Source organism: Acipenser ruthenus, chromosome 3 (assembly GCF_902713425.1).
Source record: "Acipenser ruthenus chromosome 3, fAciRut3.2 maternal haplotype, whole genome shotgun sequence".
NCBI classification, from domain to species: domain Eukaryota; kingdom Metazoa; phylum Chordata; class Actinopteri; order Acipenseriformes; family Acipenseridae; genus Acipenser; species Acipenser ruthenus.
The window spans coordinates 92,773,592-92,800,091 of NC_081191.1; the positions used below are offsets into that span (position 1 = coordinate 92,773,592).

The 26,500-nt window shown below is 40.5% G+C and overlaps 2 protein-coding genes across 5 annotated transcripts in view; one reads left to right on the top strand and one right to left on the bottom strand.

Annotated features, from left to right (window-relative positions):
• Positions 1 to 13,160, bottom strand: part of LOC117394816 (mitogen-activated protein kinase kinase kinase 3) — a 49,558-nt gene extending 36,398 nt beyond the window's left edge. For 2 of the 3 annotated variants that reach the window (XM_033993422.3, XM_033993420.3), the window contains exons 1-3: positions 12,604 to 13,159; positions 3,669 to 3,751; positions 983 to 1,092 (exon numbers count right to left, since the gene is read on the bottom strand). In XM_033993422.3, the coding sequence (XP_033849313.1) occupies positions 983 to 1,092; positions 3,669 to 3,687 (129 nt within the window). In that variant the 5' untranslated portion in view covers positions 3,688 to 3,751; positions 12,604 to 13,159. Of the gene's footprint in view, positions 1 to 982; positions 1,093 to 3,668; positions 3,752 to 12,603 lie in introns of all 3 variants that reach the window. The other variant, XM_033993421.3, reaches the window with a different exon arrangement.
• A 2,604-nt stretch (positions 13,161 to 15,764) lies between these two features.
• Positions 15,765 to 24,433, top strand: LOC117435484 (myeloid differentiation primary response protein MyD88). 2 transcript variants are annotated; one of them, XM_059018785.1, is made up of 6 exons: positions 15,765 to 15,867; positions 16,410 to 16,607; positions 19,636 to 19,764; positions 20,001 to 20,181; positions 20,876 to 20,967; positions 22,804 to 24,433. In XM_059018785.1, exons 2-6 carry the CDS (start codon positions 16,436 to 16,438, stop codon positions 22,956 to 22,958), a joined length of 729 nt encoding a protein of 242 aa, XP_058874768.1. In that variant the 5' UTR covers positions 15,765 to 15,867; positions 16,410 to 16,435; the 3' UTR covers positions 22,959 to 24,433. The 2 variants fall into 2 exon arrangements, with proteins under 2 accessions (XP_058874768.1, XP_033914573.2); XM_034058682.3 differs by having other exon boundaries at positions 15,774 to 16,607.
• The last annotated feature ends 2,067 nt before the right edge of the window (positions 24,434 to 26,500 follow it).

Genomic DNA, 26,500 nt, shown 5'->3' on the forward strand with positions numbered 1-26,500 from the left:
TTGCCATTTGGATTTTACTCTAAATTGTGACATGCATGCGGACGTAAACGTAAAAATCTTTGGGAATTTCACGCATTCGCGGTACGCAAGACAGACGTGTTTCTGTTTCTTATTACGAATATCTGCTCTGGGCATGAGCTGGTCTTCACTCAGACAGGTTAGGCTGGGTTTGGCTCTGTAATTATCAATGTGTTTGTTTATTTACTATTCTTGCAATAATGTGCTGCTTGCTCTGCAGTCTGCAGGTGATGCAGCGGTTGAAAGGAGGAATGAATACTGCAGAGCACCATATAAGAGAACTTGTACAACACACAGGTGAGGTTGAGCAAATACAATCAGGGGCTTTGTCATCCTTACAACAGAACCGACACCAGAGCTCAGAAACTGGGGAGGTTAGAGAGGTGGTAGGAATGAGCTGTTGATTTCCAGTCTTGGCCACTCCATGTTACAGCATCACCCACAATGCTCAGCGGGTCTCATCTTGGTTCAATTCTCATTGTTTTTCCTGATTATATATATATTGATATATGTTGATATATAATTACATTATATATAATGTTGGTCTAACTTTAGGTTTTATGATTCATAAATATGGGGTAAATTTCCATGGCTATGATCTGGGACGGAAAGAAGACTCCCAATGCATAGCAGTTTGATGCATTACTGATTTTACTATCAGTTTAATAAGACACACCCAAGCTTGTTATCTATACATACCGTGGCTTATCAAGCTTGTCATAAAACCTGGAATGGGTGAAACTGTTACACAATAGGAGTCTTATTTCCATTCCTGATGTTGATTATAAATTTCAGCTGGGGTGGTTTTAGCTGTACCAACCAACGTACCAATATCCCAATCTCAACTCACCTGCTTGACGGCTAGGTAGGTATTCAATCTCAATTCACCTGCTTGACGGATAGGTAGGTATTCAATCTCAATTCACCTGCTTGACGGATAGGTAGGTATTCAATCTCAGCTCACCTGCTTGATGGGTATGTAGTTATTTCTTTGTTTACTTCCATCCAGCAATCCCCCGAAGCGGCCCAGGGCAGCCAGATCCTTCATAATGGAATTGAGCGCTTCATCATCGTCTGTAAACAGAATCGAGGTCACAGGAGGTCAGACTCAGTTCTAAGCTACGTTACAGCTTGAAACAGCTGAGCCGAGATTCAAAGGCAATGTGACAGGTCTGGAATGTGAATTATGGGACAGTTCTGTGCTGAAACAGTCATTGTACATGGCCTGAAGACACTGTGGTAATGGACACATCAGCATTCAATTTCATCTACGGCATGTTGATGAAAAAAAAAAAAGTGGTTACATCGAACAAAATACTTTCCTGAATCTTAACACTTTTATTGGAGTTGAAGAAGTAACACATGATTTTGCAAACAAGTATTTTCATTTGAAACAGCTGGCACTACACAACTGAGTAAACTTGCTGAGCCAATGTGCGCAAATTATTCACATCATTGCCAAGGAGATTCCACACCAGAGCGTGCCGGCCGGTCGGAAGCAGTGTGATCACATGACTGTTACAAAGTGCTGCACCTCAGGACTTCATTAGTAACACAATAGTTTACAGTTTGGCATGTTTTGCAGTCACTGTAGCTTCAGGCAGAGGGACGTGAGCTTTGACTTGGTAAAATAATCCCCATCCAGGGTCCTTCTGCCTTCCTAATGCAAGCACTTTTACAATCCATAGCTCAACTCGTAATGCCATTTGCTTCCAAACATCTGACCGTGATCATCAGATATGAAATACACTTAGCAGTAGGCTGTGAGTCAGACGAGCAAGACTCAAGAGCTAGCTCTTATTTCCAGTATATTTGTAATATATGGTCTGTATGGTTCATCCATTTCAAATCCATAGCTTTACAATACAGAGTATATGTAAAGGCTGAAGCAGCACAGATGCACATTCTAGTTTAGCACACAGCACAAACGAGGGACTGGATTCTATAGATTGCAGAACTAAAGAAGTTCTACCCTTATTTCCTTTTGGGAAGAGGGTTTATTTGCATGTCTTGTAAGAATCTGGCAGCACACTGTACATGACATGATCACTCTGTTGAGCTGATCCACAGCAGCAATGTGTTTCTTTGTACTCAATCCCTGTAGGAATGTTATTGTGAACGGAGATTAGGAGAGAGAGGCAGGAGGAGCAGGAAATGGATCATATACATGCTACAGTTTACCTCTCATTGAAATACAGGGGATCTCATCTTTGCTATCCAGATTGGCATTGCAATTAACTCTTTGGCTAAAAGAGACATACCTTTAGTATGACTAGGGATTTCTTAAAGGGAAATAGTTTCACACCCGTACCAAGGTGAAGCAAACACATGGTATTCTAAATTTGCATTCCAAGGGCCTAGAAATACAATGTACTTAAGAACAAGAGGGGGACCCGATGGTAATAAAACCCATACAAACATGATCATGCAGTCTATACTGATAATAAAACCCATACAAACATGATCATGCAATCTATACTGATAATAAAATCCATACAAACATGATCATGCAGTCTATACTGATAATAAAACCCATACAAACATGATCATGCAGTCTATACTGATAATAAAACCCATACAAACATGATCATGCAGTCTATACTGATAATAAAACTCATACAAAACATGATCATGCAATCTATACTGATAATAAAACTCATACAAACATGATCATGCAATCTCTCTGTACTGGTAACAAAACTCATACAATCATGATCACCTTTTTATTATTTTATTAAACGCTTTAAATCACTTATCAAAAGCATACATCTGCTTAGCTTCTGCATTTCAACTCAAAGTTGCGTGATGTCATGCAAAGCTATAGTATGTTTCAGTAAATATGTGCAAGGCATCTGCCAAATAAATAAGTAAATAATAATAAATAAATAAATGTCTGTGATTTACACTTTTTTTACATTTTAGAATGCTACCAACAGAGAGAGGCATAGCATTAGTTTCCAAACTCTGAAAATACTACATGCCCCCCCATAAAAAAGTTTGTTTTTCTGCTGTGGCGGAGTTTCTTGAGGGTGGCAGCCTGGTTCTCCACAAACCCTGCCTGGCTATGAGCCAGTTGTCCTGAATACAAAACAAACACAACAGGCCCTGCGTGGGAGAAGCGTGGAACCGCTGTGACACCCCATTGTTGAATGAAGACATTACGTCATTCTCATAGTTCAAATGCTGCCACATCAGGAATAACAATCTCCAAACTCATTCTGCAACAATACATTTAGAAGACTAAATGAAAAGAAGATTTTTCATTATTAATTCAGTCCCAGTTTCTATCCAGGGTTATATCGGAAACCAGCACAACTGCATTTTGTTTTGACGAGTCCTTTCTTTCATTCCCTTGGATTTAAAAAAGGAATTGGAATTGAAAAACAGGAATTCTAGCTGATCCTGCAGAGAGATAGAATGGACCACTACATCAAAAGCAGCCCATGCAGTACTAGAGAGTTACACACAGTACTTGGTAATTGGTATGAAAGTATCCTCCCCAGCTCTACTGTAATTGGTATGAAAGTATGCGCTCCCCCTATAGAATCAGTATCACGACAGCCAGATCTCCAAGTCTTCTGCATTGCTTGTTTGAAGCTGCAGCCCAAGCACAGAGAAACCAGAAAGGTAGGAGGAAATCAGTGTCTTACCCATCTTTACGGTCATCATCAGGACCTGTAGTCTTCTTACTTTACAACAGCCAGCGCTTCTCTCTCTCGATTACTTGTTCACCCTGGAAAAGAAAGCAAATGTTTGCTCTTTCACTGTGGTATTTATTTAAGAATAAAAAGAATGCTGCAAGACATTCATTCATAACTCTACAACTCAGTGGTCTTATACTCGCAGACACTTAAACAGAAATTCTATGACTGACAGTTTCATGCATTTATGTTTCACCATTAAACCAAGACTAGTGGCCCCCTGAGTGTCACTGTGATCTACATTCACTGAAGGTGGAATCAGGACTTACAACGAAGAGGTGCAACGATTCATCACGTATCGATGGGAAACTTTATTTACATGATATATCATATCCTAATAAAGGGAACTATCGTTTGTATCGGGATACAAGTCCAAAAGCACAACAGAGGTCACTGCAGTTCACCAAGTGTGTTCTATAGCTGGTATGAATACTCACTGAATTAACACAATAGTCAAGTGTAAAATGTCTGATTTTATTATGCATCACACAAGTAACCAATCTGGACATCACGTGCATTGTGATAAATATCGTATCGCGACCTGCGTATCATATCGTCACAAGAGTATATTGTTAGACCCAAACTTACAACAAATGTCCTTGCAAATATTAATTACATTTGGTCGTGGTTTTAAAAGGTATAGCATTAACTCTTTGCTATCCAGTGTCCAATATATTTGACATTGAGAAAATAGGCATGGGAACATACCCAGGGCAGTAAAGGGTTAATTTACCCAACCAATCAAATGCCAGTGCTCGAATGCAGAAAGGAGCTTGTGAAGAATGTCCATACCAAGATCAAGTTGGATAAGCAGTTCTGAAGTGTTATTTAAAAAAGTGTGACAGCGGTACATACAGCTCCTGCTGTATATTCACATAAGAACATAAGAAAGTTTACAAATAAGAGGAGGCCATTCGGCCCATCTTGCTCGTTTGGTTGTTAGTAGCTTAATGATGCCAGAATCTCATCAAGCAGCTTCTTGAAGGATCCCAGGGTGTCAGCTTCAACAACATTACTGGGGAGTTGGTTCCAGACCCTCACAATTCTCTGTGTAAAAAAAGTGCCTCCTATTTTCTGTTCTGAATGCCCCTTTATCTAATCTCTATTTGTGACCCCTGGTCCTTGTTTCCTTTTTCAGGTCAAAAAAGTCCCCTGGGTCGACATTGTCTGTACCTTTTAGAATTTTGAATGTTTGAATCAGATCGCCGCGTAGTCTTCTTTGTTCAGGACTGAATAGATTATATTCTTTAAGCCTGTCTGCATATGACATGCCTTTTAAACCAGGAATAATTCTGGTCGCTCTTCTTTGCACTCTTTCTACAGCAGCAATATCCTTTTTGTAGCAAGGTGACCAGAACTGAACGCATTATACAGTTTTAACATTACTTCCCTTTATTTAAATTCAACACTTTTTACTATATATCTGAGCATCTTGTTGGCCTTTTTTATAGCTTCCCCACATTATCTAGATGAAGACATTTCTGAGTCAACATAAACTCCTGGTTCTTTTTTATAGATTCCTTCTTCAATTTCATATGGTATTTATAATGCACATTTTTATTGCCTGCATGCAGTACCTTACACTTTTCTGTACTAAGTGCCATTTGCCATGTGTCTGCTCAGGGGATGACTGTCACAAATAGCTCCTGCTGTATATTCACATGCTCTGGGGATGACTCTCAATGTGGAACATCCACACCTGCTAGATTCGGAAAAGGGCTTCGGCAGGTTTCCAAAAACAGGACTTTCAGTCTTTGTCCCTCCGACCCCCCCCCCCCCCCTCCCCGAGGGTGAAATGTAACAGGTCGTGGGTTTCTTCAACCTACAGTCAAGAGGAACATGCAGCCACAAAGAACCGCAGAGTGTTTCCAGAGCTTGAGCCAAAAGCCTTGTCATTCTTAACAACAACTATTAAAATAGCAGCTGGAAGAATGAGGCACAACATTGATTTTCCACTGCTTAGAGAATGGTTGGCACTGTTACCACTAGGGTCATTGCAACAAAACATCAGCATCTCCTTCAATCCAGTAATAAAAAACAGACCCAAAAACGAAAGCCATTCCCTTCATTCCAGAAGCGTGTAGATAGCAGTTCTTTGTTAGAGCTGCAATGGGGGCATGTGTTTGAACACACTGTACATGTACACATAGGAGTAGTGAACTGATCAAGTCGTCCACTGTACTCACAAGTAAAAATGAAAGCTTGCAAAAAATACTATATTACAGTAGATCTAGCGCTAAAGAATGTCAAACCAAGCTTTACATGAGTGGCGGAAGAGCCAAAACATCCAAGCTCTCTATTTATCAACAGGTTCAACCACCTATGTAGTTGACTTTGGTCAAACATGTCAAAATGAATGACTCTCCCAGCAGTCAAAGTAAATGACTCTCCCAGCAGTCAAAGTGAATGACTCTACCATGACATCCCTATGCCAAGCAATAATAACTTCACAGTTTAGCCCTATTCTCTTCAAAAATGTTATTATTACAGTCTCTCTGAGAGACCGAGTCCAGACATTAACTACAGACATTGCAAGCAGAGCCTGCACTTCACAGCAGCTTTAAGAACTCCTCAATCTGCTGTACAGTTCCGCCCTATTCTCTTCAAAGATTGCATTATTGCAGATGCCACTCTCTGAGAGACTCCAGACATTAACTACAACAGCCAAGAAAGCAATGCTGGAATTCCCCCACAGTCTCTGAGGACACAATGATGTCATCCTGGTCTCAGTGAACCAACCCAACCCCCCAGCGTACCTTGCCCAGCCAGGACTTCAAGCTGCATTAGAAGTGCAGTTTTCAGTGACTTGCACACAAGGTATGTGTACTATACATGTGTACATGTCTCCCTCCAGGTCCAGTACATAATAAACACATTCCACTGCCCACAGTAATCATGCATGAACCCACATCCACAGCCTGTTAAACTGGATTCAAGAACACATGCAGACGTGCAAGACAACGTACAGGCAATGAGGTACAGTACATAATAAACATATCAGCCTATAAAGTGGAAGTAATGCAGAGTATTGATAGGGTTGCTTGAGTGTTTTTAACAGCATTCATTTCCACAGTAGAACAGACTTCAGTACCACCGCAGCCCTCCGTTTTTAACCCTGTAAAATCATACACAAGAACATAAGAAAGTTTACAAACGAGAGGAGGCCATTCAGCCCATCTTGCTCGTTTGGTTGTTAGTAGCTTATTGATTCCAGAATCTCATCAAGCAGCTTCTTGAGGGATCCCATGGTGTCAGCTTCAACAAAATTACTGGGGAGTTGGTTCCAGACCCTCACAATTCTCTGTGTAAAAAAGTGCCTCCTATTTTCTGTTCTGAATGCCCCTTTATCTAATCTCCATTTGTGACCCCTGGTCCTTGTTTCTTTGTTCAGGTCAAAAAAGTCCCCTGGGTCGACATTGTCTCTACCTTTTAGGATTTTGTTTAGATACGTTTAGTTTATAAACATACAGAAAATCAATAAACTATAAACCACCATTAAGCAGCTGACAAGTCTGTATCGGTAAGCTCAGTGTTTTTGTGTACTGGTCCTCTTGAATACTAACTCAATGGGATTCCAGTTCATTATGAACCCTAGACTGACTGTTGAGGTAAACAGAAGGGATTTTTCTTGACATGGTTACATGCCAGCAAAGGAATACAGTACACTCCTGTTAAATCTACAATAATAAATATTACAAAACACTTTCTTACTGATGTCTGATCAAGTACAAGTTGGGAGAGTATCAGAAACATGAACAAAGACTAGACGAGGTATATTTAGTATGGCACAGATTGCGATGAGTAATCAGTGCTCCCAACACTTATTATAACGAGATTTCCCAAAGGAAAACGATAGGGAGGTACCAGAATTCTGTACAGTAACTCCTTTATCTCCTGAAAGCACACTGACTGTTCACGTGATGCTATTCATTTTCTTATCAAGATCTTGATAAGGTGCAGTACAGTACTTGCGTACGCTGCACAGGAATTTCACTTGCAAAATTCACAGACCTAAGCACTAAGGAGCAGCCGGAAATCAGCTTATTTTAAGTGGTGCAGATTTTTTAGACAATGCCAGCTTAAACTGTTCTGTTTCATGTAAAACAAACATGCTTGTAAGACTAAAGAAAAGCTGATGAGGACTAACACTGTAAACCGTGACGTGAGCTTGACAACTATCCGTCAGACCTAAAACTGAGACAAAAACAAATTTCTACTTGAAATTCAAGGCATAACTTATTATTTAAGAGAGATACCAGGAGACTGCAGAAACCTTCCATCTCCAAATACATGTATCTCACAAGAACGTCTATAAAAAAAACATGAAAAGGAGGCAGTGATGATGCTGCTAATGCTAATAAGAGGTATGCAAATGAATTTAACCCTGTCAGGACTTTCCTATTGTGTATGTTTGCAATAAGTTCAACCATATTAATAAATAATAAGACATGCAAATATGTTTCTGAAACTCAAATACAGTACATTAATAAACAGTGGGGAATACAAATGGGAGGTGATTATTCTTTGAGGGCATAGGTAACCCAATAACAGATAAGCCAGCAGGGAGTCTGGACTGTACACCCACAGCAGCTGTAACAGTAGTGTGTTACAAGGTCTGTGCTTAGGCATGCATGGCATTCCTCAGGTACATTACAAGCACTGATTGCCTGGGATTCAGTTCCAGTGTTTGAGTGCCTGTCCAAGGTGCACCAGCTGATCACAAGCACAGCAACAAAGACACACAACGGAATGCAAAAGATTGGATTAGACCTTGGTGGAAATCCACCTTGCAGCACATCATTGTGGTGGAGCCAGCTTCTTTAATACCTACACTCTGTACACAGCAGAGCATCATTGTGGTGGAGCCAGCTTCTTTAATACCTACACTCTGTACACAGCAGAGCATCATTGTGGTGGAGCCAGCGTCTTTAATACCTACACTCTGTACACAGCAGCGCATCATTGTGGTGGAGCCAGCTTCTTTAATACCTACACTCTGTACACAGCAGAGCATCATTGTGGTGGAGCCAGCGTCTTTAATACCTACACTCTGTACACAGCAGCGCATCATTGTGGTGGAGCCAGCGTCTTTAATACCTACACTCTGTACACAGCAGCGCATCATTGTGGTGGAGCCAGCTTCTTTAATACCTACACTCTGTACACAGCAGAGCATCATTGTGGTGGAGCCAGCGTCTTTAATACCTACACTCTGTACACAGCAGCGCATCATTGTGGTGGAGCCAGCGTCTTTAATACCTACACTCTGTACACAGCAGTGCATCATTGTGGTGGAGCCAGCTTCTTTAATACCAACACTCTGTACACAGCAGCGCATCATTGTGGTGGAGCCAGCTTCTTTAATAACTACACTCTGTACACAGCAGAGCATCATTGTGGTGGAGCCAGCTTCTTTAATACCTACACTCTGTACACAGCAGAGCATCATTGTGGTGGAGCCAGCGTCTTTAATACCTACACTCTGTACACAGCAGCACATCATTGTGGTGGAGCCAGCGTCTTTAATACCTACACTCTGTACACAGCAGAGCATCATTGTGGTGGAGCCAGCGTCTTTAATACCTACACTCTGTACACAGCAGAGCATCATTGTGGTGGAGCCAGCGTCTTTAATACCTACACTCTGTACACAGCAGAGCATCATTGTGGTGGAGCCAGCGTCTTTAATACCTACACTCTGTACACAGCAGAGCATCATTGTGGTGGAGCCAGCTTCTTTAATACCTACACTCTGTACACAGCAGAGCATCATTGTGGTGGAGCCAGCGTCTTTAATACCTACACTCTGTACACAGCAGCGCATCATTGTGGTGGAGCCAGCGTCTTTAATACCTACACTCTGTACACAGCAGAGCATCATTGTGGTGGAGCCAGCGTCTTTAATACCTACACTCTGTACACAGCAGCGCATCATTGTGGTGGAGCCAGCTTCTTTAATACCTACACTCTGTACACAGCAGCGCATCATTGTGGTGGAGCCAGCTTCTTTAATACCTACACTCTGTACACAGCAGCGCATCATTGTGGTGGAGCCAGCGTCTTTAATACCTACACTCTGTACACAGCAGCGCATCATTGTGGTGGAGCCAGCGTCTTTAATACCTACACTCTGTACACAGCAGAGCATCATTGTGGTGGAGCCAGCTTCTTTAATACCTACACTCTGTACACAGCAGCGCATCATTGTGGTGGAGCTAGCGTCTTTAATACCTACACTCTGTACACAGCAGAGCATCATTGTGGTGGAGCCAGCGTCTTTAATACCTACACTCTGTACACAGCAGAGCATCATTGTGGTGGAGCCAGTGTCTTTAATACCTACACTCTGTACACAGCAGCGCATCATTGTGGTGGAGCCAGCTTCTTTAATACCTACACTCTGTACACAGCAGAGCATCATTGTGGTGGAGCCAGCGTCTTTAATACCTACACTCTGTACACAGCAGCTGGGTCATTGACTTCATTTTGACGTCACAATCCACTGCCGATCCCCCGCTCTCCCCCAGCCGTATGCCAGCGAGTGAGTCAGAATTACTGGTATTGAGGCTTCAATCTAAAACCTACTTATTTATCATCCTCTATCAGTCAAGCTGGCTTGCTCAAATTCACGGAATGATCGTGGCTACAAAGAATTGATATATATACACACAATATATATACTATATATATATATATATATATATATATATATATATATATATATATATATATATATATATATATATATATATACATATACACACAATATATATACAATAATACAATGTATTAATTTAATACATACAATACATTTTTATAATTTTTCTGAATCTTTTCACTAAGAGACTAGAAAGTGCACAGCTTTGGCATCACAGCGTACTGCAGGCTAGCCTTCTTCCTGTCCTGGAGTTCTTTGTATCGCATATCGCACTGAATGATGCTGCAGAGAATGAGAAAAGGCTGCCATAGCATTGGGCACTGGGGCATGTTTAAGAGTAATACTTATGCCTGACAGTTAATATTTAGTGCATGAATGATGCTGCAGAGAATGATAAAAGGCTGCCATAGCATTGGGCACTGGGGCATGTTTAAGAGTAATACTTATGCCTGACAGTTAATATTTAGTGCATGAATGATGCTGCAGAGAATGATAAAAGGCTGCCATAGCACTGGGCACTGGGGCACTGTGGGCTGCCACCCCGGACTCCACTTGAGTTTGCAAGGTGTGGCTGAGAAGAAAATACAATAATGTAGCCAAAAGCAGATGAGAGAACATGGAAAAGGGTTTTAAGATAGCAGCAATCACAGGTACAAAGACAGAAACATGGGGTCACTGAATGTGAGAGAAAATACAAGAATAATGATTGCATGACAAACCAATGGTAGAATTGCTCACAAGTGTAACTGATCTGTGATCGATCAATTATATGGTAGAATTGCTCACAAGTGTAACTGATCTGTGATCGATCAATGATATGGTAGAGTTGCTCACAAGTGTAACTGATCTGTGATCGATCAATTATATGGTAGAATTGCTCACTTAACTTTAATTAACCTCAGGTCTGCTGTACCCCACTTGTGACAAAGAGACAGAGCAGGCTATTAAGATAACCCTCAAGCCTCCTCACAAGCAGAAAGAAAGCAAAACAAACAAGCACATGTCAATAAAGAACACTGCAATGTTACAATAGGAGCAACGCATGTGGACTGAGCACAGACTACACATGTTTTAAAAGGGTGCTCTGGTTATCACTAGAAAGACTGGACTGAGCACAGACTACATATTTTAAAAGGGGTGCTCTGGTTGTTACTAGAAAGACACACATTCACTTGGTTTGTAACAGAAGCTGTTCACCAGATTTAGTGCAAAAAGTGTAATAAAAAGAAATCAATATATTTTATAAGCAAGTATAATAATATGTAGAGCTGACCCCTGTGTTTCTTGTATTTCTATTGACTCCTATCCTAGTGAGGTTCAGAGATGACACATTTCTACTGTACAGCCTACAGTATATATATATAAAAACCCTTTATTGGCAGAACTGCAATGTCATTTCAAATGTTTTTTTTAACAGGGCTGTAATTGTTGAATAATCTTTGTTACAGATGAGCTGATTGCAAATTGGAAGCTGTGAGGAGGCGTGAATAAAACGTTGTTACAGTGCTTCCTCTGTGGTGTAGCGCAGAGGTACGCACTTCACTCTGACCCACACTTACAGTACCTGGTTTCTCAAGACATATTTTAAATATTTAAACACGGTCCTCTTCTGTGTACAGTATAAAGTGAAGTTTGATATTATATTCAACGTCCATAGATAGACTGGTAAAATGTATATTTTTTCATAAAACCAAACTTTGTGTTTGAAAACAAACAGTGGAGGTACTTATAGGCTTCTGATATATACCTTCAAATAACTTACAAGGCAGGGCTTTGTGAACACGTTCCAGTACAGCAAAACTCACCAACTACTGGGTTCCATTTGTGCAGTAGGCTCAAGACAACTATTCAATTTGAAGTGAAAACGATATCATTATAGGATGCACGTGGAATGCACAGTATACACACGGAGGAACAAAGAGTGCAAAGAGAACGTTATTTACAGTTATGGGTCAACCTCAATCTCACAAATAGTACTCCGAATACTAAAAAAGACCCAACGAAATCACCTGCAGACTGTTGGTGATGTGCATTCACAGAAAGAGGTAAAGCACTCGAGTCGGACGTGCAGCGGTGTAGACAATGTGCTCAGAGCCGTTATGTTTTGACACAAACTTGCACCGAAACCTAATGGCAACATAATTACATACAGCATGTTTACATTTTCGACAGGTAACACAGTATTTAAAAAAACACACGTTTCATTTGTTTTGTTTTTTTACTCACCTGTTTCCATTGACACTCGTTCTCCAAGCAACAACCAGGGATAAATGTATACGATAAATTGTGTATATATGTTATTGTGTATAAATTGTATATATGTTTTTAATCCGTTTCGCTGTTTCCCTAGTTATACTACTAGTCTGGTTATTCCTTTCGTACAAAATCCGGAAATTGCCTGACTACACAGCACTGACGATATTAATATACTCAGACGCTGAACTTCAACTAAATGTAATGAAATCAATAACTGCACAAACTTGTCTTGATTGACATGTCAGTGCGTGTCTTCTGTCAACTCAAAAGACAGTTCTTTACATAACTGTCCAGTCCAATGCAGGTTTCAGTAAAAGTTTATTTTCTCCCTTTTTCGCTGCTCACTCTCTCTTGCTCGCTCGCTCGCTGGTGCAGGCAGTCAAAGATGTGTGATGTCACCAGTCGTACGTGTGCTCCAGGAAACCGTGTACAGAGCTAGCTCATTGTGGAAGTTGGACGACTGCCCCCTGGTGGAATTAAATCACTTTGCAAGAAGGCATTCAGGTGCGCTCAAAACGTGCTGCACATGGTCTGGAAGAGTAACAGAAGTACCCGAATCCTGTGTAACTTAACGGCAGGGACAAACAAGCCGTGTTTATCACCTAGCTTACAGTATTTACATCCCCAAGCGCTGTTTCAGCTGCTAGTAAGAAGACAAAAATAAAGTGTGGGTTTATTTGAGGTAAAACCCTTCCAATACTATAGGCACGTTGAAATAATGTATAGTGAATTGACACAATGATAACTTCAGAGTCGTGATCAGGAGATGCTTGCTTTAGTTCTTCCCCTCACAGTGCTGACCTCAGCCCTGACCTCAGCACCCCCTCCCTGCCTTTCTCTATATTAAACGGGTGCATTTATTAGCATTAACAGCATTATAACCCTTCAACTTCTGATGAACATCTTCCATGTTTGTTGTGCAGGACTCTCTAGAAAATCTAACTGTTTCTTCCTGGTATCAAAATATGCCTCAACAACATTGTGAGGAAAGAGCTAATGAAAAGATTATAATTACAGAACTATGATTCAGAGTGCAGCTCTGCCAAGTATGCTGTTATCTGGCTGCTATCATGGAAATAATGTTTTATTGGCTGAGAAAGTGTCAAAAAAAAAAACATTGCTGACACACAGAGATAAGCCAGCAATTAGCTTTGCATGCAAAGGTATTGTATAAAGAGCAGTCATTTGAGAAGCATCAAGATCCTCCATGAACACACACCAGTGTCGCGTCCGCTGCTTTCTTCCACAAACTGGTAACTAATTCCTGCTTAATTTCTGTTAATAACCCGTGACCTCATTATTGTGTATAATGGTCATGATTAAGCTGTAAAAGTGAGACTTGTGATTATTGGAATTAATAAAGGAAACTTAATATCTGCTTAAATCCTTGTGCACACTCCTTCACACACATAAATAATTTAGTTTGCTTACAACATGATATATGTTGATACCACTGCAGGTGCTCCTTAAAATCATATCTATTACATATGTAGTGGATTTATTCTCTGCTACCCAAAGAGACTCAGGATTCAGGCTGATTATCAGCTCTAGATATTTTAATCAATGTATACAGAGGAAGTCTAGGAAAGACTGTTAACACAAATGGGGTTACAGTAGATATTTATACAGGATTTTTACAAGCTTGAAGATAGGGTGTGTCTGGTATATTTTGCAGCTGTGTTACCAGAAAGTTCAGTAGGACAATAAGATTGGGTATAGCCCAAAATAAGATCAAAACAGCCATTGTTATCAGAGGTGATGGCTTATGGGTGGGTGTAATGTTATTCAGAAGCTTGATTGGTTTGTTTTATAGCGAGTGCTTGAAAACCTGCTTGTGCCGGTTGCGCTGTTTTGTAACCTCGGAGCTCCACAGCTGAAGTATTCTGTATATATAACTAATAATTTCAAATTATTACTGAACAGCCTCCACACTCTGTGTTAGGGCGATGTGTATCGTGTAGGTGTTTTTACTTAACTTGTCTGTAACTGTAGCAGCCACCCAGTGACACCCAGTAGGGGTCCCAACACTGCCACTAGGGGGCACTACTAAACTAAATTAAAAGGTTTGGAATAGAGGCGAAGTGACCAAGGATGACAACAGAATGACAAAGGAGAATACAAGTTCAAAGCTTTATTACAATGATCTAGGGTTTACATAAATCAGTCTAAATAACTATACAATAAAAAGCATTACAGTTTTACTAAAAACAAGGGGAGGGGAAATTAAATAAAGCCAGCCAATAGCCACAGTATATTTTAAAAGCATGGGATTAGACCAACATATAGCAGCGATTGCACTTCTCATTAAAAGTGGTAGATGGTTGGAAACATTGCTGTGTGGTCATAGGAGGCTGTGTGTTCCAGTAGTTAAAGAAAAGGACTTGTAACCAGGAGGTCATTGTGTGACCCTGAGCAAGTCACTTAACCTCCTTGTGCTCCATCTTTCGGGTGAGATGTAATTGTAAATGACTCTGCAGCTGATGCATAGTTCACACACCCTAGTCTCTGTAAGTCGCCTTGGATAAAGACGTCTGCTAAATTAACAAATAATATTAAACGGCTCTTCCCAGCAAGGGTTCTACAACAAAAGCCAGATTGTTAATACACACAGGGTTTAACAGTAGGGAACGTTAGCAGCAATATATCAGGTTTAACTACATTAGAACAGTTAATTAAAATACAAGTTTAGTTATATTTAAGACAATTGGCAGCAAAGTTCAGGTTTAGCAGCAAAATAAGGGGTAACATAAATCGGGGGTTAATTAGTTGTTAGACTGGCAGGACTTCAATGTTAAACAAAAGGAACCACAACGTAATTGTCATTATTAGCAGGTCAATCAGGTTGCTATTGCCCTCAACCGCACCCATTAACCCCAAACCAAACTGATAATAATCAAAATACCAACAACAACTCATTACACATAAACACTCAGAAAACTAGCAAAAACGTAATAAAATATAAATCACTTAACAACTACCGTGTCTACAACACACCAAGCATAATAATAATAATAATAATAAAAAAATAAAATAAACAACCCCTTTCGGTGCGCCGAGGACAGGACACAAACTGACTGACCTGCTTAACAAACAAAGAAGCAATACCTCCCCCACCCGTAATTGCAAACCAGCGAAGTATGATTAAAACAAACGCTGGGCCGAGTCTGTGACGTAGCTACCTTACCTAGTTCCTCATTCTTTGGTTGTGGGAGCAGTTTCCAGTAAATGAGATTGGTGAGCGTCATACGAGGAAATAATACAGCCTCGGATTGTTTTTACTGTTTTTTATTTTATATAGTGTGTTCAGTAGGTGACCGGCAGCATCTGAGCTTTTTTCTAAAACTTATTTTTTCACTTTCCCAGAACTTGTTTTTGCGGACCGTACTACATTAAGTTATCAAACAACAACAGTGGGATCAATTTATGCGCAGGAAACGCGTAAGATACAGAAAGGAAGCAATAAAATTAAAAGAAAACTGAAGTGCAGACAATACTGAGGTTTGATGCACACCGGTAACCTTTAATACATGTTGTTATCGTGATAGGCTTTCGCAAGGATGAGAAAGTTCGTGTAGTATGACATTTTGATTCTATTTACATTGCATATATATATATATATTTTTACTGTTGATCTAATATACGTGGTTTTGTTACACAAATGGCTGTGTCGTGTTGCAGCTCAACTATCGACTTTGACAGCATTCCTTTGACAGCGCTGAATTTCACTGTTAGAAAGAAGCTCGCTCTTTATTTAAACCCAAAGCATGTGTCCGCAGCGGACTGGACTGCCCTGGCAGAGGCAATGGGATTCGAATACCTGGAAATCAAAAACTACGAACAGTACCCGAATCCCACAAAAATAATACTGGAGAACTGGCAAGGAACAAGCACGCAGGCCACCGTGGGGAAGTTGCTGGAGATGCTCACAGCAGTGGAACGAGTCGATGTTATCACTGACCTGCAAGGGCTTATTGGTAAGTACTTTGAAATCCTTTCACTAAAATACACATCTGAATTATATATATAAATCCTATATAAACACTGATACTATTTCTACTATAGAACTGACAACCGATTAATATTGTGCATCTATTGCAGTAATATTGTATCCTGATTTATCTAACTTGTGCTTAGTTTATGGTTCTGGTGTTTAGTGTCCAGGGAAGGCATATTGAATTCCCGGGACGCTCCAGGGAAAACATGGACCGTTGGCAACCATACCCTCAACAGAAATTATTCCTCAGTTTTCTTGCATCTGGTCCAGGGATGGCAGTAAGACTCCTATTGCATAGTAATTTCACCCACTCCTGGTTTTACAACATGCTTAATCAGCCCCATTGTGTATAGGTAACAAGCTCAGGTGTGTCTTTTTGAAATAGAAAAACAAGGAATGGATCAAACTGCTGTGCAAAGGGAGTCTTATTGCCATCCCTGTGGTCATTTCAATAATATACCTAACAAGGGTAGTTCCTAAACCCAGGCCTGGGTGTGAGTTTCTAATCCTGCAATGCCTCCTCATCATTTAAAGGACACGTCTGCTCTCTTGAATTGTACCCGTGAAAGGCCAGAGGTACAGATGAGACTGGCATGCTAACATGGATTACTGTACTCCCTCAATTCTATTAAAACAATGCAAACATTCCTATTCTCTGTGCTGCTTTTTCCCCAGCAGCGCCCCTGACTAACACACACAAACCAGTATTACACAACAGCGGTGTTACAGATTAACAACTCTGCTGATGCACTCGCTGCTCACGAGCCTGCTAGACTCCAGCCTTTTCTTCGATGCAATGCAAGTCAGAGTAAAAAGAGATTTAGTTTCGGCAGACCTAAATCACTACAAACAGGAAAAAAAGACATGGTTAATACTGCCATGAAGAGGAGGGTGTTGTCACTTCCTGATAGAAACTTCCACTAGCCCTGCAGCCAGTCCGGGCTTTCAGTATATTATTGAAATGAACAGCTGCCAGGAGGTTGCACAATCAGGCCCTTGCGAAATGTGTTCTGAATGAACTGATCACACTGGAATAAGTCTCGCCTGTATCTGCAGCTTGACTGTTAGGAGCTGTTCATTCAGCTATGAGGGAATTGACAATATGTTTAACGGGTTGCTCAAAGTCCTGGCTACTGAATCATTTCAGTAATATGCTGGGTGCAGCAGGGCTAGTGTGAGTGACTAACCTGCACAAACAAACACGCAAGATTTACAAATCTCTTTTTTGGGGTATAATAAAATCTTCAAAAGGCAGTATGGCATTTTCGAGTGGTGTTTTTTCGAATGGTGATGTTGCTGTTATTATTATTATTATTTATTTCTTAGCAGGCGCCCTTATCCGATCGTAAGCAAATACATTTCAAGTGTTACAATACAAGTAATACAATAAGAGTAAGAGCTGTTACTTCTCATGGTTATTTTGCAATGTGAATATTGAAACCAGCCTCTCAGTGTAGTTTTCAGTTGTTTCTGATCCTCCACAAGAAGCGGTGGTGCGGTCCTTCTGTGACAGTGGGGCTTTTTTGCAGAAGCTCAGGGGGAAGAACACTTGAAGTAGCGGTTTGTAGTGCCGGTCAGGCTGGGTTTGATTGCAGCGTCCAGCACACCCGGGGCAGTTACAATTACAACAGCATTGTGTGCTGAAATTGCAACTCCAATTACAGTGATGCTACAGTAATTGCAATTATAATTACAATCACACTAAAAAGTAGCTCCACTCATTAACATGTTTATTCTACCAAGCAGTAATCACAGGTACACATACAGAAACATACTACAGTATAGAATGTGTCTCAAACAAACAAGGTCACTAAAAGTATTTGAAAATAGAAGAATGTTTTCTCGGTATAAAACACGACATGGAACTGTGAATGATTATGCTTGGAAAGGTGCACAATTTAACTGATCAATTATATGGCAATTACAAATACAATTACACAAGTGTGCCATGCTTCAATTACAATTTCACAAGTGTGCCATGCTTCAACTACAATTTTAATTGAAATTAATTAGGAATTCCACAATGCCATTGTAATTGAGCCCAGCTCTGGCATCCAGTAGGGGTTGCAGTAATGTGGTGAGGTGAACTACCCTGAACACACACAGTGTATCTCACTCCCTATGATCTCTGAGTCAAGATCAGCAGCAATAACTCACCCTGCGCTCCACACAGCTGTGCTTTACTGGGTGAGCCACTGGGACTCTGAACAATACGTTTAACAGAAGGAAAAATAATACAAGCACCCAGGAACAGTGCTTTCCACAAGATGCTGAGAGGCTCATATTGGAAAAAGTGTATGCAGAATAAGCAACTAGTAATACTCTTCAACAGCCAGCAGTTTAAGAATGAGGAAATGTGTGTGCCTATACTGTAGGAGCAGTGTCTGCAGTGAAATGTGTGTGCCTATACTGTGGGAGCAGTGTCTGCAGTGAAATGTGTGTGCCTATACTGTGGGAGCAGTGTCTGCAGTGAAATGTGTGTGCCTATACTGTAGGAGCAGTGTCTGCAGTGAAATGTGTGTGCCTATACTGTAGGAGCAGTGTCTGCAGTGAAATGTGTGTGCCTATACTGTAGGAGCAGTGTCTGCAGTGAAATGTGTGTGCCTATACTGTAGGAGCAGTGTCTGCAGTGAAATGTGTGTGCCTATACTGTAGGAGCAGTGTCTGCAGTGAAATGTGTGTGCCTATACTGTGGGAGCAGTGTCTGCAGTGAAATGTGTGTGCCTATACTGTAGGAGCAGTGTCTGCAGTGAAATGTGTGTGCCTATACTGTAGGAGCAGTGTCTGCAGTGAAATGTGTATCCCTATACTGTAGGAGCAGTGTCTGCAGTGAAATGTGTGTGCCTATACTGTAGGAGCAGTGTCTGCAGTGAAATGTGTGTGCCTATACTGTAGCAGCAGTGTCTGCAGTGAAATGTGTGCCTATACTGTAGGAGCAGTGTCTGCAGTGAAATGTGTGCCTATACTGTAGGAGCAGTGTCTGCAGTGAAATGCTCTCCTCTTTGCAGAGGAAGACTGCAGGAAGTATCTCAAGAAGAAGCAGCTTCAAGAACAGCCTGTGCAGGTCCCTGAGGTGGACAGCTGTGTGCCAAAGACCCTGGAAATGAACGGCATCACTATCGATGATGACCCCTCGGGTAAGTGTTGAGAACCAGCTGTCTGTGCCTGGCAGTATACTGTGTATATATATATATATTATATATTATAAGTAAGTACGTAATATGTATGTAGTTACAGGCTTTTGATGCCATGGTAACTACACCCACTCATTTCTGTTTAAATCTATTCATGTGATTGTGATGTCATTTACTAGATTGTTAATGATGTCCCGATCTCCTATTCCTTTCTAACACTGATACCCATGTGTCCCCAGGTCACATGCCTGAGCTGTTTGATGCTTTCATCTGCTACTGCCACAGGGATATCGACTTCGTCCACGAGATGATCAGACAGCTGGAGCAGACAGAGTGCAAGCTCAAGCTCTGTGTGTTCGACAGAGACGTGCTCCCTGGGACCTGCGTGTGGAGCATCACCAGCGAACTCATAGAAAAGAGGTGGGCTGTCTCCTGTCTTTCACAGAGCTCTATAAAAGAGAGCTCTCCTCTTTCACAGAGCTCTATAAAGGTGAACTCTCCTCTTTCACAAAGCTCTATAAAGGTGAACTCTCCTGTCTTTCATGGAGCTCTAAAGGTGAGCTGTCTCTTTCATGGAGCTCTATAAAGGTGAGCTCTCTCCTCTTTCACAGAGCTCTATAAAGGTGAGCTCTCTTTCACAGAGCTTTATAAGAGTTCTCTCCTGTCTTATACAGAGCTCTATAAAGGTGGGCTCCTCTTTCATGCAGCTCTACAAAGGGGAGCTTTCTGTTTCACGGAGCTCTATAAAGGGAAGCTCTCTATAAAAGGAAGCTCTCTCTTTTATGGAGCTCTCTGGGACAGTGTGAATTAAGGGACACAGGCTAATCTGTCCGTCTTGTGTACATGCTGAGTGAGTCCAGCCAGAGAGGGTGGCGACGCCACGAAGACTCAGCACTGAACTTCATTGGCAAATTTGGGGTGTTAACGCAAGTGTTGAAATGCCCTTATTTGTAAGTTTCTGAAAAAATCTAAACTCTGTAACATCATGTCTAAAATAGTTTTGTAGTTGCTTCGATAGATGTGTATCGCTGATCTGTTTTATATGGCCGATGTAGTATAACAACCAATCACTGACCAGTTCAAAGTCAACCAGGATTATGTTTCTGTCTTATAGGTGTAAGCGGATGGTGGTGATCATTTCAGACGATTACCTTGACAGTGACGCATGTGATTTCCAGACCAAATTTGCCCTGAGCCTCTGCCCAGGTGAGACCTTATGAGCCAGATTAAGAAACAGAAAAAGCTTTTAAGCAGTTAGGCCTGAAACCCTGGTTTTAAACAACTTTCTCAGTTCTGGTGACCACGGTGCCTGTTATGTGTTATTATAAGGAGGTGCTGATACTTGTACTCATAATTGCCTTTAAGAAGTATTTATCGGCAAATAATAAACAAATCCATTCTTTGTTTTTCATTTCAAAACAAAAGTTGTCCTCCCCTCACCTTTACAATTGTGTACCACTCAATGGCAATTAACTTCCGCACAGTGTTTTAAAAGTCGATTGGAAGCAAATTTTATCCGGGGCGCTGATGTTTTTACTGCCGCACTGCCTTACCGAGGTCTTGCTTAATTGCCATTGATTGGTACTCGATTGTAAAGGACAGCTTTTTAACCCCTGCCAATTTTAAATACTTCTTAGGCAATCTAAGGCAATCACGAGTATCAACATGCCCCCTAGTCATTAAGCACTTGATCGTCCTGTAATACAGGTAATGTAATAGAGACTGAGCATATAAAAAAGTGCTATAGTGAAGAAAGTGACCTTTAATTCTGCCCCATTGCAACTGTAACAGAGGGGACAGAAATGACTTATTTTGAGCATTTTAACCATTTTGTATTCACTGTGGCTGGATAAGTTCATTTACTTCCATTTATTAAACATGGGAACAGTGGATATATACTGTATATTGTACACATATCTAAGGCCTCGTACACACACACTGCAGTTGGCTCGACAACCGTATTTACAAACGGCACTTGCTGTGGGTGTTTGTTGCACACACACACACACATCTTTCACTACTGAAGTGAGTGCACTCCCTGGTTAAACAAACCACTGAACTCGGGCCATCTTTACATGACATTCGATAGGTTTTGTGTGAGAACATGGAGGCTGTTTTTTTGTTTATGCTTTTGGAAGAAAGTAGAGTGCGTAATCGATCGAGAGCTCGTCAGCTCATTATGCTCTTTTTTGCAAAACCAGCGGAGATGCCGTTTTGCTTTTTCTGCACTGCTAAATATAGTGGTGACGATCTGCAGTATCGTGACGGTAGATTGAAACATTTGGGCGATCTTCTGACCAGAAGGCTGGTGGGAACGACTTGAGTGGTTTCCAAATGACTGGATTAAAAATGTACGCATGTCTAAGGAGTCGTATATGCGTCTTTATTATTTACTGAGACATTTCCTGGAGTGCCAGAACACACAGACGAGACGTTCGGTATCGGTGGAAAAACTAGTTGCGGTCGCACTGTGGCGTTTGGGAACACAGATTGTCCCATATTATTTTATTTAAGTTGTAAAACCAAAAATATTTATTTTTCTTGCAACAAAATATTATACAACTGTACTTTGATTAAATAAAAAAAAACTGTATTATATGTATGCACTATTTACCATAGTTAAGAATTTACTATTCATCAATATTACAAAATCAACTTGGCTCATCAGGCACCTTTTTTTAGCCATGTTTATCACACGGAAATGTCTGATAAACAATGACATCGTTAGTTGCGCAGAAATCTACTGAGCACCACCTGCGGTTGTGTTAGTGCGGTTGTAATACAGTTAGTGCGCATTAATTACCCAGCTGAATTAATAACCGCACTCGATACTTGATCCGAACAGGATTAACTAGTGCAGTTGTCGCTGCCCTTTGTAACCGAACTGTGTGTGTATACAAACCGTATTAAGAGCAAAAGGTGAACTCACATCTGCATTTAGCCTGTGTGTGTACATTGCCTTTCAGTGTTTGTCTCCTAATAGAGTGGTTAATTCCATCATACTGTACACGTTACAACAGTTTGTATTCTGTGTCCTGACAGGTGCCCGCTCAAAACGCCTGATCCCAGTCAAGTACAAGCCCATGAAAAAGAAGTTCCCCAGCATCCTGCGGTTCCTGACGCTCTGCGACTACACCAACCCCTGCACCACGTCCTGGTTCTGGGGCCGGCTGGCCAAGGCGCTCTCTCTCCCATAGATACCGGGCTGCTGCCTGTGCATTCGGAGCAGCATAGCCATGGACATGAAGGGAAAGCCAGCCTTTTGTCTGCTTGCGTATTGGCAGACTGTGCTTACAACTCTGCTTCGATACAGGGCTTGCACTGTAGATGAAGTTTACTTTTGCTGGAGTTTGGTCTAAAATGCATGAGGATATTTCCAAGTTAAAAAACGTCTGAACTCTCCGTCATACATACTTTTGGAGTGTCTAAAGTGTATTCTTTACCAGGGAGTTTTCATGTATTGCACTCACACAGCAGCTTGTAAAAGTAACACCTTTAAAAAAAAAAAAAAAAAGTATTATATTTACTTCTGCTTTGGAGAAAAAAAATAATCCTTCAAACAATATTCTATTTGTTGTATACATTAAACTGGAACATTTATTGTAATTAATTAAAATGAATGAATCTTTCCCGGCACAGCCACCTTTACCAAGAGGGAGTGCACCTCTCCTACCCCCAGGGTCCTAAAGCCTCCAGATTCATCTATCTATATATATACACACACACACACACACACACAGGCTAATTTCACTATAACGAACCCCCATGGGACCTGGAGAAATGTTTGTTATATTGGTGTGTTCACTATAATAGGGTTTGGCATTTTTCTGTAGAATAATGATTAAACGGCAAATTTGAATTGAACATCACTATATAGTACTTTTATGAAGATTCCTTCACAATGATCAACATTTAAATGGTTTTGTGACAAGGTACTCGTGTCACGTGTGGGTAACCGCATTGCAAGAGAGACATGGGATTTGGAGTTGAAACGCCAGCACAGGCGCAGGATTTATTAAGCACAAAAATAGAAAGTAAACAAACGGGTCATGTGACGCTACCAACGATGGTAACGCACAGAGGACACATACAAGACAGGCAGGCAGCAAGTCTCAATCGAGCGCCTGTAAACAATCATTTGATCAAACAGAACAACTCCAAAAACCACACAAAACAAACCCGTTTCCACATATAAATTACACCAACATTTATTTCCCCCTGTGCAGGGCAATCACCCTGCTACAGGTATGTTTAAAAGAAAACAGTAAAGAAATGACAAAGGAAAGAGTGTACAGTTACATGCTGAATACAGTAATTACATGTCCTATTGAAAAAACTATCCCATTGCTCCTCACGCCCGTTGTCTGGTTGCAGTTTGTGTGAAGATGACAGACAGGCAACGATTGCATTCGTCATGCATGATTCGTACTACAATAGATCATCTTTGAATTAGCGTTATGTTTGAATTAGTCAACCATGGTCTTTGTTTTCACTGAGAGAATAGAGCTGTAAGCCCTAAGCGAGAGGAGATTGTTTCAGTTCTATTACATTTTTAAGCAGGTTTTTTAAAACAGTATTTTTTTTACAACTGCAGTGTTTCTTATATAAAAATGAATGTACAGTATAAACTCTTTGATTTGAATAACCAATAAATACATGTTTAAAAATGAAATTGTGCCGGACAGTGTTGGGCGTGGATGTAATTGACTGGAATGCTGGTCCAGACTATTTGCTGGGAGGGGAGGGGAGCCCATCAACGCGGAATAGTGCACTGTAGCACTGTAGTGGATATTTACTTAATTTACTTATCTAGGGAATTAATCCCAACTACTAATTTTGTTTTAACTTGTATTCTAATTATTGCACCCAAATGGAAAGTCGCAATAATTAGTATTTCAAAACGAGATGGCAAACTTTTCTGCTACTCGTACTTGTTTAGCACCAGGTTCACGTAGTGCCTCCAAAATATGAACTTTATCGGCTATAGAAAGGTCTACACCTTTTGAAGCCATGATGACAGACGACTCAATAAATGTACAGCTGCGTTATGAAAACTGATACATCAATAGACACTGCGATGTGTATGTGCCGTAGCCATAGAAATTGTACTAAATATTAAAATACTAAACATACTAAACATTTGAGTGTTCTTCGTAAAATAACTGTATAAAACACTTACTGTTGTCCAATACTCCCAGTGTTATGGTTTTACATACACGAACATTTCATGCCTATGTACATTTAAATCGTATTAGATTTAATACAAATTAACAGCAAATATATATATATATATATATATATATATATATATATATATATATATATATATATATATATATATATATACATATAGTAGCGATCTTGGTTCCCGCAGGCAGGCGAGGCAATACACATATCAAATTTATCTTATCAAATTTATCTTATCTCTGTCCATGGATTATTACAGCAATCCTAGGTGGAGGAAATTGCTGCTGTACCCTTAAGCAAGGTACTTTACCTAGATAACTCCAGTAAAAACCCAACTGTATATAAAAATAATGTGATATATTGTAACAATTGTAAATCGCCCTGGATAAGGGCGTCTGCTAAAAAATTAATAAGAATTATTACCAAAGTGTACTGTCTGTTTTATCCACTAGTTGTCGCTGTTTCCCATTAACCCTTAAAACGCCAGGAAGTCTATAATAAATTAATCAAGTCCCTTTGAAGCTTGGAGAGGGTGATATTTTCTTGTGGTCTGGCAGCTAAGAGGTTAGATCTGTTTCTTTCTTTACATAGCAAATGCAAGTTAACTGTTTTAAGGGGGAGGGAATATTTTGGACTGTAAAACACAGAATGGCTTTCTAGTATTATGTTTCATTAAGCTCAATTCCCAATTAAATATAAAGATCCAAAATATCATTACAGTACATACTCTCATAAGCTGATAATGACAAACTTCAGTTTCTAACATCACCCAAACAGTGATCTTACATACAGTAGAAGTTTTATTTCACGGGTTGTACAATGGCTGTCATGGGTCTGTGGGTTTTAATGTCAATTTGAAGGTCACTTGGGTGGTCTGAGAAACATGCTTTAGGTCAGATCGGATGTTTGTTTGATAACGTGCTGCTTGAGAAACATGAACTGTAACCCAAACCTACTATGGCGATAACCATGAATTTTCAAACTTCAATATCAGTTCTATGGATCAGTAGCCTATGTATAACATTGGTGATTCAAAAAACAAGACTAGATTACAGAGGTGTCCAGTCCCGGTCCTGGAGAACCATTCCGCTCCAGGTTTAACAGGTCAAATGAGATCATGAACTACTTCAGGGTCTGGATGGAGGTTTGTTTGGTTCAATTAAACAATCTAGAACAGGGCTGGAACAAAGACCAGGAGTGGGAGTGGGAGTGGGAGGGTCAACCTTGCCCACCCATGGGGTAGGTGTACAGTAGTTGCTACTAAAAAGTTCTAATGGGAGCCTGATTTATAATTTACAATCACAATGTGAATGTGGTTAGCATAAGTAATTCACAACATTGTGTGTGAGCCAATCACTCGACAGGATGTGTACAGGTCATTGAACACTGCATGAATGTGATTGGTGGAGAGGTAAGCCATATTTCAAGTCTGTGTTACTCTATTCACACTACCTAAGCATTGCATATTGCACGCTCAACGTGTACCAGCACTCTGCTGTATCAGGTGCCAAATTGCTTCCAAATCCAAAGTAGGCAGCTTATCAGCAATCGT

Bases quoted from the DNA above. Each gene is read 5' to 3' on its own strand.
- LOC117435484 (XM_034058682.3), top strand. From the start codon at position 16,292: ATGGCTGTGTCGTGTTGCAGCTCAACTATCGACTTTGACAGCATTCCT. The intron at 16,608-19,635 runs GTAAGTACTTTG...TCCTCTTTGCAG, and splicing joins TGACCTGCAAGGGCTTATTG to AGGAAGACTGCAGGAAGTAT. The intron at 20,182-20,875 runs GTGGGCTGTCTC...TCTGTCTTATAG, and splicing joins AGCGAACTCATAGAAAAGAG to GTGTAAGCGGATGGTGGTGA.